The following is an 18691-nucleotide window of genomic DNA, read 5'->3' on the forward strand; positions in this document are numbered from 1 at the left end:
GCCACCTTTCATGTGTTCTTCTTTCTCTCTCTCTCTCTCTCTCTCTCTCTGGTCCTCCTTGTTCCCATCAATAAATTTCCATTTCGATCCATGGCTAATGACTTCAGTACTTATTGAGACAGATCTTTGTCCCTAGCATTTCTGTTGTTTTTTTGTTTTTGTTTTCAACTTCAAGATTTTTAAGGGTTGTTTTTGTTTTACTTTTTTCATAATAATTCCGCTGCTTTTATATATATATACCTTCCGCTGCTTTTTATTTTTATTTTTATATAGTACTCCATACTATTATTATGCTTATAAAGTACTATATACTCCGGCCAGTTGCTAATGCATTAATTCTTCGTTTCTTCTTCTTCTTTTGCCATCCAATAACAATTTGGTCATATCATTGATCCTCCCTCGTTCAACACCAACTACAGTACTCCTCTAGTACTTCACTTCTATAGTCTCGTTTTTCAATTTGTCTCTCTCGCTCTCTCTGTTTTGCAAAATATATATAGAAGATGTGCGCGATGACGGGATCTATAGAAATCGAAAGTCTCAACGAAGTAGCGTCGCGGGATGCAGGAAACAATGAACAACGAAAGAGAAGGGATGTTTACGAATTCTACCAGCATTTTAAGCAGCGCTTGCCTTTGAGCGAGGTTCTCTCTCTCTCTCTCTCTCTCTCTCTCTCTCTCTCTCTCTCTCTCTCTCTGTTCTAATTAATGCAGACTACAGTTTTATATTTTCTTCTCCTACCAGACTTTGTCACCCAGGGGCTCCAAGTTAGGAGTATCCGAGAATATCTGTTCATGCAAAAAAACTTTCCTAAGAAGTACTATTAAAAGCTTATGAGTGTGACATTTGAGTTTTTTTCTCTATCTTTTTATTAGCAAATGAAAGAGAAAGTAAACTTGTCAATTTCCGTGTAACAAAAATAAAAATTGAAAAGATAAAATAAACTTGTGTTAACTCCCATATTAGATGCGGCTCTTAGCCCATCTGATTGTACCTCTTGAGTTTCAAAAGGAAGGTACCGGGTTCGAGTCTATGAAGAGACATCGAACCCTCTAATTGTTAGGTCACTAATTTTTCGCTAGCCCCCAGTGATATATACAATATTGGTAAAAAAAAAAAAAAAAACACTCCCATATTGATTTACTTATAGAAAGAAAAAAAATGCTACAAGTAATACATAGCAGTACCATAAACTTGGGTGTGTACAGTATGTACCTCTCAAGTTGATATTCTAATATAAATACATAATATCAATCTTAAATTCATAATATTTTTAGAAAATTGATATTCGCGCTCCACTTTTTATTAATAGCACTCTACTTTGTTCATAAAGTCACGTTAAAATTGGAGCACCATCAGTAAAAAGTGGAGCGCGAAAATCAATTTCCTATTTTTATTTACCATAAAAAAATTATTCTACATTTACTACCAAAAATATTTTGCATTTACTACCATATCACCGTCCCTCCACTCTCTTGAGGGATGGATCAGTAGGGGTGTGCAAAAAAATCGAGCCCCGACGGACCCGACCCGAAGGGTTTCGGGCGGGGCCGAACATGTGGTTCGGTCGGGTACGGGTACATTTTTCCAAAAAAATTAGTTTTCGGTTCGAGGCTCGGGGTGCTGTTTTTTCTTACCCGACCCGACCAAACCCGACAAAAAAGGCAACGAATCCATATAGTTTTACTTCGGTTTTGGTCGGACCCGACCCGACCCGACCCAAAAAATCGGGCACGCGGACGGTTACCCCCACTCCTTTTGTTCGGGTTCGGGGCCCAAAAATTCAATACCCAACCAGTCGGGTGGGGGTCGGGGTCGGGGCCGAACCCGACCCGTGCACACCCCTAGATGGATGTAAACTTGTAAGGGTTGGGTTGGGGTGCCAGGGTTTTTAATAATTGCATTGGATACCCATATATCTATGTATATTCTCATACAATTCAAATAAAAATTGTATCATTACCCCTCCCGTAATTTATACTACTACTAGAATTTATCACATCTCCAATCCAATGATTTCGATACAGATGATATTCATTGATAACAAAGAGCTAACAACGAAAGGGCAGCCATCCCAAAAAAGAGAATATAGCAATCACAATAGAAGCCTAAACACCACGCCGAACATTCAAAATCTCACACAACCTAATGCGCAAAACAGATGGAGAACATCTCCGATCAGCGCAACACAAGCCAAGCAACCAACAAAAATTTCACATAGAGGTTAGGAAAACCCCTTCAACGGGGGCGAAAACAGAAAGAACCGGAAAAACATCAACAAAACAAAAAAACACAAGGGTTCATAATTCATATTCCTCTTCTTTAGTTGTCCTACCCAATAGTCCATAGAAATAGAAATTATGCGTTTATAGTTAGTGGAACTTTTAATGTCTAAAACTCAACATTTTATCACATTGTATCATTTGGTTACAACTCATATTAAGTTCTATTTACTACCGAAAATAAACTCCTGTCTCTGTCCTAATTCTGGTGGAGTTTTCTGTACTTTTTTTTTTTTTTTTTGTAACACCCTTTGTGTATTTTTATGTACAAAATATAAAGTACCGAAACTACCTCTCCAAAAATAAATACAAGTATTCATCAACAAGAAGAAATCCCAAACCATAAAAGAACAATACAAGATTTTAAAAGCATAACTTAAATATCACTTGCAGTTATTTTTGCAGCAAAAGTTTTAACTACGCCCGCACAATAAATTTATCAGAAACTCCTTCATGTTTCGAAGCATTTTGTAGCTTTGCATAGTATTTTCTAACATTTATTGCACATAGAATTTACTTGTTTACATAAAATAAAAATAAATAAAAAAGGGACAAAACAAAACAAAACATTCACGCATGTGTAGAATGTCATTATGCATAATTTTTCTTTAGTCTTTTATAGTGAGTGCGTACCTTTAACAGAGGCCCCTAAAATTTGCATTGTTTTGAGGGTTAAAAGCAGCTGCACTTTCCGCTTTAGCCAAAGGCTGACTCTGATTTGATTCTATGCACCTATGGCATTAGACAAGCTGCCGGCACTAGTTTTGATTCTATGCACTTTAGCCAACCAGTCCAAGGGCCGGCACTGGTTTTGATTCTAGTGCTGGAAGCCTGGAACATACTAGCAACAGCTCCAAATGAAAGATAAAGCTGGGACCATAAACTTTAATACGAGTAGTAATTTCTTAATTTCTTCCTAATTAAGCACACCCCTTTGTGCTAGTGATGCCTTTTAAACCTTTGTTTATGTATGCCCTTAAATGGTACCATTTACACCTTAAAAATATATACTACTCCTAGTACTTAGATGTTCACTAAAGTAGTAAGTACCCACGTACAGAATTAATTGTTCTAATTATATAGATCGAGTACTACTTAATTAGGGTGGCGGTCGTGCTTTTGCTACTAATAATTATGTGGACTGCGTGGCACCATGGTAGCCACTTCCAGTGGTTACGTTAATTGTTCAACCTCTATTTATCTCTGTTCAAACTTCAGTTATTTTATCTTGTGTGTGCGTGTGTTTTTTTTTTTTTCCGAACAGGCTGCTTAACTATTGTATTCTGGCCCTCGCACAACAGGATCGCCATTAGTAATTGACTACCACGTGATATACCGTATCACACGTGCTCAGTCTTTTTGTATGAAAAAAAAACCAATAAAAAGTTCGTTGGGTTAGAGATTTAGTGGTTACAATTATGAGAATAGAGCACCTCGTATATGGGGACTCGAATTCAAGACGTCTCCTTTCAAGGGAAAGTCAGAAACCAATCTCACAGTCACAGTCACTCCAATAAAGACTTTCTTGAATTCGTGAAGAATCTCAAAATATTTTGCTTAAGTTTAAGTATAATGGGAGTAAGATCCTGGAAATGGCAGAGAAGGTGACTTCTTTTCCTTTTTTTGTTTAATCCTTTTACAGATAAATACTCTCGAGATTCTTCTACTGTATTAAACAATTTCATGATATTAAAGAAATCAAAATCAGTTGTCGTACCAAGTTTACAAAGCTCCTGTTTAACTTAAGGGTGGGTATCGTGTTCTGTCGTGTCATTTCGTGTTCGTGTCAAAATTCTCTTAATCCTAACCCGATCTGTTTAACTTTTCGTGTTATCGTGTCGTATCATGTCATATTCGTGTTTCGGGTCAGAAATACCTGACCCTAATCCGGTTCGTGTCGTATTATCGTGTCATTTTATAAAGTCCCACCCCGCATCGTGTCGTATCGTGTTTGTGTCGTGTCATCTCGTGTTCGTGTCGAAATTCTCTCAAACTGTTTAGCTTTTTGTGTTATCGTATCATGTCATATCCGTGTTTCGTGTTAAAAATAACTGACCCTAACCTACTAATTCGTATCGTGTCGGAAATGTTCTCACCCCTACTTATAACTGAAAGATAATAGATTAATAACTTAACTCAGTTCCATGTAGAGCAAGAGGTAAAAAGCCCTTCTGGTTACTCTAATCCGCATCATAAAGGTAAGATAAACAGTACCACCGTGCCTCCAAACTCTCTTAAAATTGACTCGTTCATGATCATGTTTGTCAATGAGACTGATCAGATACTGGATTCAAATGCTTTTTGGAGATGTTATTATTGACCCATTTTCCCTTGTACCCTGCAGGTGGTAGAAGAGCTACTACTTCTTGGAAAGACAGCATTCCCCACACTATTGACAACCTTGCTAATAGCCTCGAAATCAATCATCTCCATGCTTTTCTTGGGCCGTATGGGAAACATTGAGCTAGCCGGAGGCTCACTTGCGATCGCATTTGCAAATATCACTGGTTTTTCCGTCATGAAAGGCCTTGCAATGGCTATGGACCCAATTTGTTCCCAAGCCTATGGAGCCAAGAGATGGTCTGTTCTCGGCCAAATGTACCTAAAAACTTTCCTCCTCCTCGTATTCGCATCCGTTCCCATCTCCCTCCTATGGCTAAACGTCGAACATGTCTTTGCCCAGTTAGGCCAAGACCGCATCATAACAAAAGTTGCCAAAGATTACCTCGTGTTTTTGCTTCCGGAGTTACTAGCCCAAGCCCATCTTCACCCGTTACGGTCATTTTTGAGGACCCAAAGCCTTACCTCACCGACAACCATAGTCGCCACTTGCGCTACGATACTACACCTTCCCATTACGTACCTTTTCGTCACGTACTTGAGATTAGGGGTCAAAGGAATTGCCCTGACCTCTGTTTGTTATGCATTCAACATGAACGCCGGCTTGTTGATTTACATCGCAATGTCGAAAGTGGCCCTAAAACCGTGGGTTGGGGCGACCGTAATCTCAACTTTCCAAGGCTGGGGTCCATTGCTAAGCCTTGCGATTCCTAGCCTATGTTCCGTGTGTTTGGAATGGTGGTGGTACGAAATAATTCTGTTTCTAGGCGGCTTATTGAGCAATCCACAATCAACAGTAGGCGCCGTGGGAATCCTCATTCAAACAATAGGCGCCATCTACGTAGTTCCGTATTCTCTCAACGTAAGCATATCGCAACGCGTTGGGCACGAGCTAGGGGCCGGGGCAGCCCTCCGTGCCCAAAGGGCTGCCATAATAGGCATAACCATCGGCCTTGCATACGGACTCACGGCCTTTTGCTCGACTTTCGTGTTAAGGTCTGTTTGGGGCAAAATATATACAAACGACCCCGAAACTCTTGCCTTGATTGCAACCGCGCTCCCACTAATAGGGCTAGCGGAAGTTGGGAACGCTCCTCAGACGGCTGCTTGCGGAGCTCTAGTGGGGTCGGCTAGGCCCAAGGTGGGAGTCCGCGTGAATCTCACGTCATTCTACCTCATTGGATTGCCGGTTGCGGTTTTGTTGGCGTTTAAATTGAATTTCGGGTTTTGGGGGCTGTGGTGGGGGTTGGTGGCATCGCAGTATTCGTGTGTGGTGATGATGTTGTGTACGTTATATCAAACGGATTGGAAGCATCAAACTAGGAGGGCTGAGGAGCTGACTCTGGCTGCTGGAGAGGAGGATGTGGTAACCAATTTGGTTGCCTGAATTCTCAAGTCTTTCTGTTCCAGGGTTTATCAGTACCACGGTCAATTCAATTCAATTCAATGAAAAAAAAAAAAACATCAAATTTTGTTCATAGGTATTGCAGGGGTTATACTTCGGAAAAGTTAGAGAAAGGAAAGGAATCCAGTACCGCTTTTAAGGTCTGTAGTTTCTCCTTGAATCTACCATCGTGTAACTTTTTTTTCAGTTTTTCATCGTGGGATTTGAATCATATAATTTTGAAATGTGAAATGTTATAAAGTCTCGCTTTGATACAATGGATAGAATTTTTTTATCTCAACCTAAAAGTTGCCTTTCATCTCCACGCTTGAAAAATCAAGTTGATGTCTCAAGTCGGCAAAAGAGGCTGCAGATAACTACTTACATGTGTTTAGGCCAATCTTCTTCAGGTCTTCTTCAGCCTTAAAAAACCAAACATGTGCTCATGTTAAAGTAAATTAATGCATCCAATTTTCATGAGGCTGAGAGATGTAGGGATGGCACCATCAACTAAATAGACATTCCAACCGCCTAATCATCAAGGCTGCCTGAGAGTATGAGACTTAAAAGGATTTATTCCTTCCTAATGTTTTACGTTCAAAACATCTTAGGTGTTATCAACTTCTTTAGGTTAGTCTATGATTTTAATTGGGACCTCCACAAGTAGGCGTGCAGTAAGATTGGTCTCCAAAGATTGATCGAAGTGTGCATAAGCTAAGCCGGACACCTCAGTTATCAAAAACAAACTAAGGCCCCGTTCGCCTAAATAGCCATTCCATTAACAAGTTTCAATTACTACTATGGATGTCGGGTCATGTAGCTTTGGCCTGAAAAAAATCAGGGAGGAAAGGACGGAGTGGTACTCGAAAAAAAATCCTACTTTTCAAATTAAAATCATTACACATGATCTCTCTCTCTCTTCCAGTAAATTATACGTAACAGTTTCAAGGAGCTAGCAAGGCAATCCTGAAGAAAAAAACTAGTCTTTCTAAATCAAGCAAATTTCCTCTGTTTGTGACTAGGGCTGCAAACGATCCGAGCCGCTCGCGAGCGGCTCGGAGCTCGGTTCGATAACGGCTCGGCTCGGCTCGGTTCAAGACAAAAATGAGCCGAGCTCGAGCTCGAGTCCTGAGCTCGTTTCATAAACGAGCCGAGCTCGAGCTAGTCGAAACTCGGCTCGAATTGGCTCGCGAGCTCGATTATATAATATATTTATATATATATTTATATATATATATTTTTACATATTTATATTTATTTATATATATATTTATATATATTTGTTTCATAAACGAGCCGAACGAGCCGAGCTCGAGCTCCGAAAATACCTATCGAGCCGAGCTCGAGCTCGAGTTCTGCAGCTCGTCACGAGCTCGAGCCGAGCTCGAGCTCATTGTTTTTGAGGTGAGCCGAGCCCGAACATGCCGAAACTCGGCTCGGCTCGGCTCGATTGCACCCTTATTTGTGACTATCACGAGTGAATTAACATGCAGATAAAGCGTTTTTTTCACTAATGTAAGAAACATAGGCAGCAAAACCAAAGATGCTACGCCAACGGGTATTTTGCTAGGTGGCATAGAAATGAGCCTAAAGTGACCATGCGAGAGGTTTCAAGTCGAGTAGATAAAGCCCGTTTAGTGATGTTGATTCGGCAAACTCATCTGTCCCAAGCCCTAATCAACTGGCCGATCCTATGAGATTTTTAATTAAAGCCCGGTTAGTAAAGTTGCCTCTCATTATAATTTCGAAAACAGTGAAAATGGAGTATGAGGTGAACTCCAAATTCAACTATTGCCTTCAAATGTGTTCACTTGAAACTTCATTGTCTTAGACAAGTCAAGCTAACCAACCGACAAATCAAACTCGAATTGGTCCGTAGCCAAACATCTTGATGAGTTTCATAATTGTATTTGACTGAGATAGGTCCCAAACAATTTAAATCATTTTCTTTGACAGGATATTTTTTATTTTTCTTGCTTGTATGCTAGTATTCTGGAATTTAAAAAATGCAAATGGTCACGTTTTTCTTGGTCTCCAAAGATAGTCACCAATTCGCCATCCAAAATTGCTACAGTAGGTCTTATAAGTCGTCCAATAATTAGATGGGCCCTCTTTTGTCACATCACGGCAAGAAAAATTATTCATTAATTGCCCCTTAGTGACATGGTGCTCAACCCTTTTCCATCCCACGTTGCGGTCAGATCCAAGACAATGTGAATGGATCGCATCACATTAATGTATAGTGTGGAACGGTTCTAAGGCACCACATGAAGGTTCTCTGGCACCACATGAAGGTTCTCCAATGGCACATTGAATAATCTCTACTTAAACAAAAGATTTGATTGTAGATTATGGAGAGCAAATTGTATATCTACTACGGTCTAAATGTTATCTGATGAAAAGATAAGACCGGTAGAGAGCGCCCCCATTCCACAAACCTTATTAAAAGATAATTACTTTTTTTCAATTTTTCAAGTTTAAAAATAATATGCTTGCGAAAACAATTTTTCAATTTTTTTGTATTGTTTTTAAACAAGATCCATATTGCATATTTTTATATTTCAGTAAGCCATTATCTTTAAGTTTGAAAATTGCAAAAAAAGTACTTATTTAAAAATAAGTACTACGAGTACTTTTTTGAGTTATGGAACAGAAAATGAATTATTGATCGTCAAGATCAAAGGAAAAAAGTGAAATTACTACTCTCTGAGCACAAATATGGGTACAACGTGTATACACTAAATTGCAGGACCCATTTCGGGGTCTCAGGCTATTGATCCCCCTGTTTGATCTGTTTAAATTATTTTTAAAACGGTTCTTGCATAAAATCAGCTCATTCGAATACCGTTAAGGGCTTAATTCAATTTAGTCTTATTTTGTTTCTGCAAATTCAGGGACAAAAATCGACAAGCATCTACCGATATCCGAATGAAATGATTTTTCTAGCACCCTTAAAAGCATGTTTCAAACAAATTAAACGGCTCTCCGATCATTTATGTGGAATCTCAACGCGAGTTCCATGTCACGGCCACACAATCGTATGCGTATTATTACAAGCATTTGGTGTACACCCCCTTAGATTTTTTTGTTGCTAGGGATGGACTGGGGAATGAATCCAGTCGTCGGTGAACTCCTACACTACTAGTACCAGTACCAGAACCATTATTGCTACGCACACGTGCATTTGAAAAAGGGGTTCCAATTGCTTGAGCGTTGATTTGTTTGCGAATCGTTTTCATTCTTTTGCCTTGTAGCTAGCTAGGAGGAGTACATCAATTCTACTAAAAAAACAATTGTTGATGAGTCGACGCAGTATTCGTTTTGCATGTGGAGAATCTGTAAAAGTGTAGTTTAATAGCCACTGCTGCAGTGCTGAGTGGGTAGATGAAAATCAACTACTAACGACATACGGAGTATATGGGTATTTGCTTAATTGGCTTGAAGTGAACTTGATGAAGTGGAGTACAATTTTGAAGTACTAAAAGATGTTGAGAGTATATATCGATCCTATCTAACAAATTAAAAGTTGTCAGTATCTATATATATTCTAACCTAATTCACCAAACAATTTCGAACTTTGAAGCCCATCACCTTATAATATATTAAATGATATTCACCAAACAATTGAATTTCGACTTTAATCTAATGGTTGTACGTGGCAAAAAAAAATTTAGTTAACTTAGAAATTAAAGTATATATATATATATATATATATATATTACTTTTTTTTTTCTTTTGGGGAATTGATTTTCACACTTTCCTATTAACCATCCATACTCCCTTTTTGGTTTCTATCCACTTGAATTTACCATCTTGTCCCTTATTTAATACACTTTTCTACATATTCAAGGACAATATTGTAAATTCATGTGGATAAAAACAAAACAAAATGAGTGTGGATGATTAAAAAGGGAGTGTGAAAATCATTTTTCTTTTGTGGGATTCAAGTTTCTACTATTATTTTGCATTTTTGCTTATGTATTGTCCCCCATAATTAGTCTATAATGGGCGAGAAGGGGATTTTGGTGTTCCTCTATGAAGGATTTTAGGTTCCCACTTTAACAAAGTCACGACAATCTTTTTTTTTTCCTTGTCAAAGGTGAAAGGTGTTTGGAACATTTTTAAGTAATGGAGTATGTAAGGGACCCACCAAATATGTGAATGAGAGATGCTACATTCTTTTACAAACGGCTGATGATTATCTAGTATTGCATCGGGATTTTCTCTTCTGAGTACCGACCTTCCCGTGGTGGGAAGGATGTTCGATAGCTAATTGATTAAATGATTTTTATAGGAGATGAATATACCAATTTGGCTTTAATTGTGAACCAACATTGGATCATGAATTTGAGTAACATTTAACCACGAAAAGTTTGGTTTAGAAGTTTACCAGGAATAAGAAATCACGACCAATCATAGCCAAAAGTTGTCTATTCCTTTTTCAATTTCTTATGTCTTATTCGAACCTTTGTTTTTGAACAAAATATGTGGCCTCGTGATTTGATAAGCGATCACAAATAATTAGAACTGTGAGCTTTAATTAAAAATAATTCACTATATATAACAGGGACATATAACAAACAACAAAAAAACAATCATTGTTTCATATAATTTATCTTAAAGAAACAAGACGGATAAGTGATTATAGTGTTGTCGTTAATAATAGATTAATAAACTTTAAAAAATCGAGATAAATGAATCGGCATATGCTTTCTTCTCTTCTAAATACTACTAATGGAGTGCGTAGCGTGGATCTATGTCACAAAATCATTCGTTAGAATTCTCTTTTTCAGCTTTCAATTTTTGTTTAGTAATTCTGCTCGCAAATCTACGTTCTTACGAGTTTTAGTAAATTTCAAACTTTTGAAAGACACTTTCACCCGTTCCTGATTGCGCTCACACTTATGCCCGTAGACTATTTGATCTTGGTTGGTGTGGATATTACTTATCTCTCATCATACTAAATTAGTAGTAATTGGTTTGTACATCCAATCCAACTATTAAAATAGAATGATTTATTTAGCTTGTCCGTACCAAACCAAACCAAACCTCGAGTACTCCCTCCTCCTTCAGCATCCATCCTCCACCACCAACAACGTCCAAATCACTCGTGATACGACTCAGAACCACATTCTCCTCTCTTGCTCATACTCCCCCCACGTGTTCTTCTTCCATAGGCTTAGAGTCCGTTCCAGAATATTTTCTTAAAAAATAAGTACTTATTTCATATTTTCAAACTAAAAAATAATGTAAACGAAAAATAAATTTTTAATTTTTTTTACGCCGTATTAAAGTTCTCATTGAGATTTCTTAAACAAAATTCATATTGCATAATTTTAAATTTTAATAAGTCCATTATTTTTAACTTAAAATTACCTCCTTAAAAAATAAATACTTATTCGACTTTCCGGAGCCTTAACCCAGTACAAAAATACTCCTGGCACTTCCATTTCCTCCTCACTTTCCTTTTTTCCACCCCTTGCTTTTTTAAAACCCTGACCCCAGAAAACGCATCTTAATTTACATGTGTATCTGTATATGCGAAGGATTAGTACCTCTCTTTCTTGTTTCCTAGGGTTCTCACTTCTTTTTTTTCTTCTTTTATCTGTTGGGATTTCGAGGCTTCGAGCTCAAGTTTGATCAATCAGGAATTTTGTTACTGAAGTTATTACTACTTTCCAAGGACGAAGCAAGCGATTGACTTTTGTTAAGTAATCGGGGAGCAAGGTATAGTGATTAGCCAAGTCTGGTAAAGAAACCTTTTTTTTTTGTTATCTGAGCTCTGAGTCATAGCTTTTTGAATATGGAATTAAATGAAGTGGTGGGAATTGGGTTTTCCGCGTTTTAATTCGAGAAGGGTGGTATCTGGTTATAGATATTGAGAGGTGGTGGTTCCGGGTTTTTTGGCGAGGTAATTTGAGGAGGTAGAATTCAATTCGTGAATCACGGTTGCGTTGTGAATTCATCTGGGTATGGATATTGAGTTGGTGATGGGGGGGTTGAAATAAGGCACCCGGTTCTAATTTGAGAGGGTAGTACTGAGTTCTTGAATCACGGTTGCCTTGTAAATGCTATCTGGGTATGGATGTTTTTGTGAGGACTTGAGGGAGGGTTGAAATGAGGTGTTTGGTTGTAATTTGAGGGTTGCAACATGAGTTGTAGTGAAAAGAACAGAGGAAGTGAAGACGGGGAATATGAGAAGCGGGTTGTAAACAAGTCGGTTGGGGGTAAAGCTGGGTCGGTTTCAACGAATGGATCGATCGCAGACCAACAATTTGTGATTGATGAGAGTTTGCTGGTTGACCCCAAGTTACTGTTTATTGGATCCAAAATCGGCGAGGGAGCACATGGGAAAGTTTTCGAAGGAAGGTAAGAGCAAACTTGGCTAATATTGCAGTGATTTGGGATGAATCTTTAAAATTCATGTAGTTGGTATTCTGATGTCTTGATTCACAGTTTTACGATATTGGAATAGTTTCATCATATGTGTTTTCTCAAATTCTACTGTTACATCTCATGAAATGCTCCTCTGCCTGATGGAAATACTCTATCATGTTTTGGTATGTAACTAGTAATAAACTTCAAAGGCTACCGTGGGTAACAGCTGGATTCCATCACCTGTTATGGTTGTCTTTGCAATTCCAGTTATTGCAGTTTGTGAAGTTACTGCCCTTTACAAAGATTTTCAAATTGAGGTTCAATCATTTAGTATTTGGCTTCTTGATAATTCTCGATGTTTAGTTTAAACTTTTACATTTCTTGTTTATTCCCTCCCATTGGTTGTCCTATGCACTTATGAAGTTTGGGTTGTATGTCTTGCATGCTACTCCTTATTTTGGAGTTACCACTTGAACTGCAGTGATGATTGATAAGTTTGTTATCCTTAATTTTATGCTCCTTTTTACATAGTACCATGTTATCCTGCCAGGTATGGTGACAGAATTGTTGCCATAAAAGTTCTCCATCGTGGTGATACTTCAGAAGAAAGAACTGCACTTGAAAGTCGATTTGCCAGGGAAGTTATGATGATGGCAAGGGTGAAGCATGAGAACCTAGTCACGGTGAGCATCTCTACAAAAGGAGGTGTTTCTATTTTTTTTCCCCATTTTGAAGTACCATTTTACGGGTTATCAGCTTAGACATTTCTATTTTCTGTAGCTAGTTCAGCTTGTGAATTTTGATACCCTATTGCAAAAGGAGGTGTTTGTGTTATTTGTCACGTTAATGTTGCTGCAGTTTATTGGGGCTTGTAAGGAGCCTTTGATGGTGATAGTTACGGAGCTTTTACCTGGAATGTCGCTTCGGAAGTACTTGGCCAGCATTCGTCCTAAGCAACTTGACCTCCACATGGCAATTAAGTTTGCTCTTGACATTGCTCGAGCCATGGATTGTCTACATGCCAATGGGATTATCCACAGAGATCTAAAACCTGGTACATCATGTCTTTTCAAGCTGCATAGTTTGCTTGTTCTGAACAATGATTGGATTTTGTGATGTAGAATGAACCAATTTAAGTGCATCTATTTAACCATTTTGCTTCTGGGTTATCTTTCACCTCTTTCATAAAAAGACAACCATGTGTCCTATTCTTCTCTATCTTCCTCTTTGTCCTTATCCATTTGATTTAATAGAGGAATTGTGAAACAATGTGGTAATGCTGATGATCTAGGACGCAATGTGATAAAATATATCCTATAATAATTGCGGCTCAGTTGTATCTTTTCTTCCTCTCCAATAAAAATTAACCATGCTTTGAACATCTCGTTCATTGGGAGTTGAGTTCCTTCGTTTTAACTTCTTCTACGTTTATAACTGTGGTTTTCCACATTTAGTTCCGACGAAACTATTGAAATTTGCATATGACAAGGAAAAAGAGAGGACAAGATAACAGCATTACAGAGATACAGATTTTCCATTTTCTTTTGGGAGTTTGGAGGTTGATGCTGATAGAGTTTCTGTTTAATTTTGAAATCAAGAAGTTAATAGCGGGTTATATTGCCTCTACTATGTAAGAAAAAACATTCATTGTACATTCCTTGCATTAATTACAAACATATTGGGAACATAATAATGCAGACAATTTGCTGCTTACGGCCGATCAGAAGTCTGTGAAACTCGCAGATTTTGGTCTTGCAAGGGAAGAATCTGTAGCTGAGATGATGACTGCTGAAACTGGAACATACCGTTGGATGGCTCCTGAGGTTTGTGATTTTTTCTATAACTAAATGGATAAGTAGTTGGGGTAGAACTGCTATGATTTGTTAATTAGTCTTATTGATCGGTGTTGCTCCATCTGTTAATGTTTCTAAACCTCTACGAAGTATTGGTTGGTGTCGAGGCTTAATGATGGCTTTTTTCTTTTGCTAAATCAGCCACAAAGAAAATCCGAAAGTAAAGGAAGCTCGTCTTCACTTCATAAGAGCTTTTCAGCTAGTTTTTCAATAGTTTTTTGCAGGAGGAAAAAAGGGCAAGCTTTGAGTATTTGGTAAGGGGTATAAGCCGGTTTCTGGATGACCTTTTGCTTTCTGGGCTTTTAGGCTGAAAAGCCAAAAAGCTTAAAGGCCGAAGCCAAACGGGCAATTGGTATTTGGAATAATTAGATTGTCAAAATGTTCAATGTCTAGATTATGTTTTAGGAACTGAAAATGTGTTAAGTTGGGGACATCACATGTGGTATGTTTGTATTTGTGGTACTTCATAGCTGGTACTGACGTACAAAATCTAACACCACTATATTTTCCAGCTTAAGTTGAAGTTTTTAAAGAAGCCTTTAGTGAACTCTCTACTGCGTGTTTTCTTTTTAAGTTGTGGGTGGGTTTGGAAGTAGCGAAGTAGCTTGATCAAGGCCCGATAGTTACATTGTTTGTCGTTCAAATTTGTATTATCGTGTGGATGGGCCAAATATCTTCGGAATGGCCAAGAATTCACGGTTTGATTATTTTCAATTTGGTAGTTGATGGTGGATCCATTCCCCCGTTGTCAAGCATGAACTGGGGCCAGGAAGGCTCCCCATTGGGGAAGATCAAGCGAATCAAAATTTGAGAGAGAGAGAGAGAGAGAGAGAGACGTTGCCAAACTTATTCCAATTCCAAGAGACTGCCCTTGATGATGGATGCCTTTGTTTTGTTATCTCCTGCATTAGAGCCGTTGCCAAACTTATTCTGCCAAACTTATTTCAATTCCAAGAGCTCGGATTGAATCGGTATATCACCAAGTTGATTGGTAATTCACAACAGCAACCCTCCCACCCTTGATGATGGATGCCTTTATTTTGTTATCTCCTGCATAGAGATTTCATTAACTTTACTAATGAGAAGCATTCTGAGGTTTTCTGCTTACTGTTCACTCTTTTCACCATTAGCTTGACTGTAACCTTGCAGTTGTATAGCACTGTGACATTGCGCCAGGGGGAAAAGAAGCATTACAACAACAAGGTTGATGTTTATAGCTTTGGCATTGTCTTATGGGAATTGTTAACCAACCGAATGCCATTTGAAGGCATGTCCAATTTGCAGGCTGCTTATGCTGCTGCCTTCAAGGTCTGAAATCCATCAATTATCTTATTCTTTTTGGATTGGGCTGTTCTATTTGTCTATGCTTGTATAACTTGCGACTGATAATGAGAGTTAATAAGGTCAAACTAAATTAATGAACGCCTACCATACCGTGCAGAAAATTCTACCCATGCAAGACATTCATAGTGCAATTAAATAGCTTCAATCCCTCAGTTGCCCTCAAAGCAAAGGATACATCCCTAATGTGGTATCTCTTCGCAGGTCATGTTCAAATGCATAGCATCCAGAACTTTCGTTCTGTTTTTTTTTTTTGATCAGTAAGAACTTTCTTTCTGTTGGTTTTGTAAAAGAGATGATCTCACCTGGGTGTTTGCTATAGTTATGCTTCTTCTTTTTTTATCAGCAAGAACTTTCTTTCTGTTGGTTTTGTAAAAGAGATGATCTCACCTGGGTGTTTGCTCTAGTTATGCCAATGACTCCTTTATACTCTTGAGTCAGTTATTGGCTGAAAGCATTTGATGCATATAATTTTTTTTTGGTAGGCGCATTTGATGCATATACATTCATGTGTTCTGACTTCTGAGTATCGCTTCACTTCTCAATGTGTGACCGCTTATATGATCTTGGTGGTTCCTCTTGTTTTCTTCCCAGAACTCAAAATTCAGCTTAATCTATGTGATTGCACCTTACGCTAAAATTTATATCCAGACTGCACTAAACCCAACCAAACTGAGCCTTAAGAGTCAATTCTACGATCTAACAAGCCTAGATGCTTTCGAACTATTGCCTTTAGAGTCAATTCTAGGATCTATCGCAACTAGACTCTACTAAGCATAAAAAAAAATGCTTTATGAGGAAGAAATCCATCTGGTGTCCATTGGCCTTAGTTTGGGTCGCTTGTTGCCAACATGTTTGCAGTGTTCTAAATGGCGGCCGCCTAGGCGCTTGGAGGTGCCCTGCCGCCACGCCAATAACCCTTGGTGTTTGATTTGGCGCCCAGGGAGGTTTGGCGGTGTTTGGCGGCCGCCTAGGCGGCCATGGCGGTCTCGGCAGCCTTGGCGGCGTCATCGACATCTTTGGAGGCCTTTGGTGGCCTAAAATGTATAGTATTAAACTAATGGAGATCAAGTTTTGGAAGGGTATGGAGGAGAAGAGTTAAAGGAAGGAGATGAACTTTGAACTTGGCATTAGGGATCTCCGATCTCGTTTATTTCTACTTATTGTCTTATTCAACTTATTTGCTAGTTGCTACTACTTAATTTCATTTGGGTTTGTACATTAAACTTTGCATTATGGTTATGTAGAACTTGGAACTTGCATTATGGATACATAGAATATAGTTTGATTGGATAATGGTTTGTTAAAAAAAAAAAACGCCGAATTGCTTGGCGCTGCCTAGGCGGCTTGGCGCTTGGAGGTGGGTCTCCGCCCTACTAGCGCCAAGCGCCATTTAGAACATTGCATGTTTGTCCACTGCAGATGGAAATCATTAAAAAAAACTGTGTTGAACAGTATCATGACCAAACCTTTTTCATTGCTAACCTGTTTTTCATTGTCATCGGATAATGCAGCAAGAGAGGCCTGGTCTGCCAGAGGATATATCCCCCGATCTTGCATTCATCATACAATCGTGTTGGGTTGAGGATCCCAATATGCGGCCCAGTTTCAGCCAGATCATACGCCTGCTCAACACGTTTCTCTTCACGTTGGCCCCACCCTCACCATCCTCAGCTGAATCTGATGTCACCGAGGCTTCTGTCTCAAGTAATGGTACCATGAGCGCGTTATCTGCGCGGTCTAGAGGTAAATTTGGTTTCCTTCGCCAGCTTTTCGCTGCGAAGAGGGCTAGGAATTCACAATGAGCTTTGCACATTTTGAAAAGTTTTTGTGCATGTTTTGTGGAAAGCTGGCAATAGGAGATATTTATTTATGTAAATGAAGTAGTGATTGATGACCTTAATCACAGTGATAAGTACAAACGATGAAACCGTCAAAAAGAACATGTAACTCAATGGACTCGTTGCTAATAAATAACGATACAAAGGCTTAACATCAATGGGTGACCTAGTTTTTAAGGAGATACTTAAGTAGTGAAGTTATCTAGTTCTGGAGCTCTAATGCTGCAGTTAATTGATTTCATATCTATATTCTCTTTGTTGTGTCACTTTGGCTGGAAACTTTCCTAAAATTAGCTTGCAACGAGGTTTTATGCATTATTATGCTCTGGATTTTGAATGAAGGAGACAAGGTAATGAGCCTGCCCTCTCCGTTGCCTTCCAGTTTTGACTTAGGGGCATGGTTTCACGTCATAGTACCTTGAGTTCATGATTTCTGGAGGTATAGGGGGGCTGTGATTTATGTGGCAAAGCTTTAAAAAAGCAGCCACTTTGTGTTTATATTGTCAAAGATTACGTCTATCTCCACTCCTCCCTTTCTCATACCTGCCCGATTGGGGATAACTTGGGTGCTGCTGTTGCAGCTTGCAGCGAGGTTGTGTTTAGATTTTTGGGTCATGGTTTTATTTGAAGGGTTTACCCCAGAAAACAAAAAGAGATTGTATTATCGAACAGACGAGTTTGTCATCTTCATTTCACTTTCTGCTTGTGTTGTCATTCCCGTTTTCTTAATCGAACATGGCCAATTTCACACTTCAGAATTCTCTTTCTGCTGGTAGTAGACGCTGTATTGTGAAATGAGTGGTGCAATCTCTACTATCAGTTTTTTTTTTTTTTTTTGGTCGAAACAAATTAAAACCTCATCAAAATTACCGAAGCGTCCATGGGACCAACAGGAGAGTAAACTAAAATATTAGAAAAGAAAAAATAAACCATTTAATAATGACCGATGATTCATGGAGTTGAACGGGAAAATGGTGTCCTAATTTTCAATTCTTTACAAGAGATTCTTTCTCGATTAGAACAGTGGAATAAGGCACAAAGAATCCATATATTTGATGTGATACAATTAGCCACGTAATCTTGATTTGAGATGTCTAATGTTATTCAAGAGTTTGATCAGTAATTGCTTTAATAGAGTCGATCATTGGAGCAAAACTGTAGCGGGTCTCGCTCGCCCGGTACAGCAAGATGGGAAAAAGTCATGTGGATCCCAATATCCCATAACTTTCTTTTCTGCCCACAACTTGCAAACGTTATAGCCAGAAGGTCGTT

The 18691-nt window shown here is 38.7% G+C and overlaps 2 protein-coding genes across 2 annotated transcripts; both read left to right on the forward strand.

The window, feature by feature from the left end:
* On the forward strand, positions 1 to 6267 carry LOC131326147 (protein DETOXIFICATION 53-like). Its single transcript, XM_058358763.1, has 2 exons — positions 1 to 644; positions 4627 to 6267. Exons 1-2 carry the CDS (start codon positions 504 to 506, stop codon positions 6007 to 6009), a joined length of 1524 nt encoding a protein of 507 aa, XP_058214746.1. The 5' UTR covers positions 1 to 503; the 3' UTR covers positions 6010 to 6267.
* A 5154-nt stretch (positions 6268 to 11421) lies between these two features.
* On the forward strand, positions 11422 to 17660 carry LOC131326148 (serine/threonine-protein kinase STY13). The gene is made up of 6 exons (XM_058358764.1): positions 11422 to 12375; positions 12935 to 13067; positions 13243 to 13438; positions 14083 to 14207; positions 15387 to 15545; positions 17093 to 17660. Exons 1-6 carry the CDS (start codon positions 12158 to 12160, stop codon positions 17381 to 17383), a joined length of 1122 nt encoding a protein of 373 aa, XP_058214747.1. The 5' UTR covers positions 11422 to 12157; the 3' UTR covers positions 17384 to 17660.
* Positions 17661 to 18691: the final 1031 nt, after the last annotated feature.

Source organism: Rhododendron vialii, chromosome 5a (assembly GCF_030253575.1).
Source record: "Rhododendron vialii isolate Sample 1 chromosome 5a, ASM3025357v1".
Lineage (NCBI taxonomy): Eukaryota > Viridiplantae > Streptophyta > Magnoliopsida > Ericales > Ericaceae > Rhododendron > Rhododendron vialii.

Excerpts from the sequence above, each read along its gene's own strand:
- LOC131326148 (XM_058358764.1), top strand. The coding sequence starts at position 12,158 with ATGAGTTGTAGTGAAAAGAACAGAGGAAGTGAAGACGGGGAATATGAG. Across the intron at positions 12,376-12,934 it reads GGGAAAGTTTTCGAAGGAAG|GTATGGTGACAGAATTGTTG; the intron begins GTAAGAGCAAAC and ends TTATCCTGCCAG. Across the intron at positions 14,208-15,386 it reads ACCGTTGGATGGCTCCTGAG|TTGTATAGCACTGTGACATT; the intron begins GTTTGTGATTTT and ends GTAACCTTGCAG.
- LOC131326147 (XM_058358763.1), top strand. The coding sequence starts at position 504 with ATGTGCGCGATGACGGGATCTATAGAAATCGAAAGTCTCAACGAAGTA. Across the intron at positions 645-4,626 it reads AGCGCTTGCCTTTGAGCGAG|GTGGTAGAAGAGCTACTACT; the intron begins GTTCTCTCTCTC and ends TGTACCCTGCAG.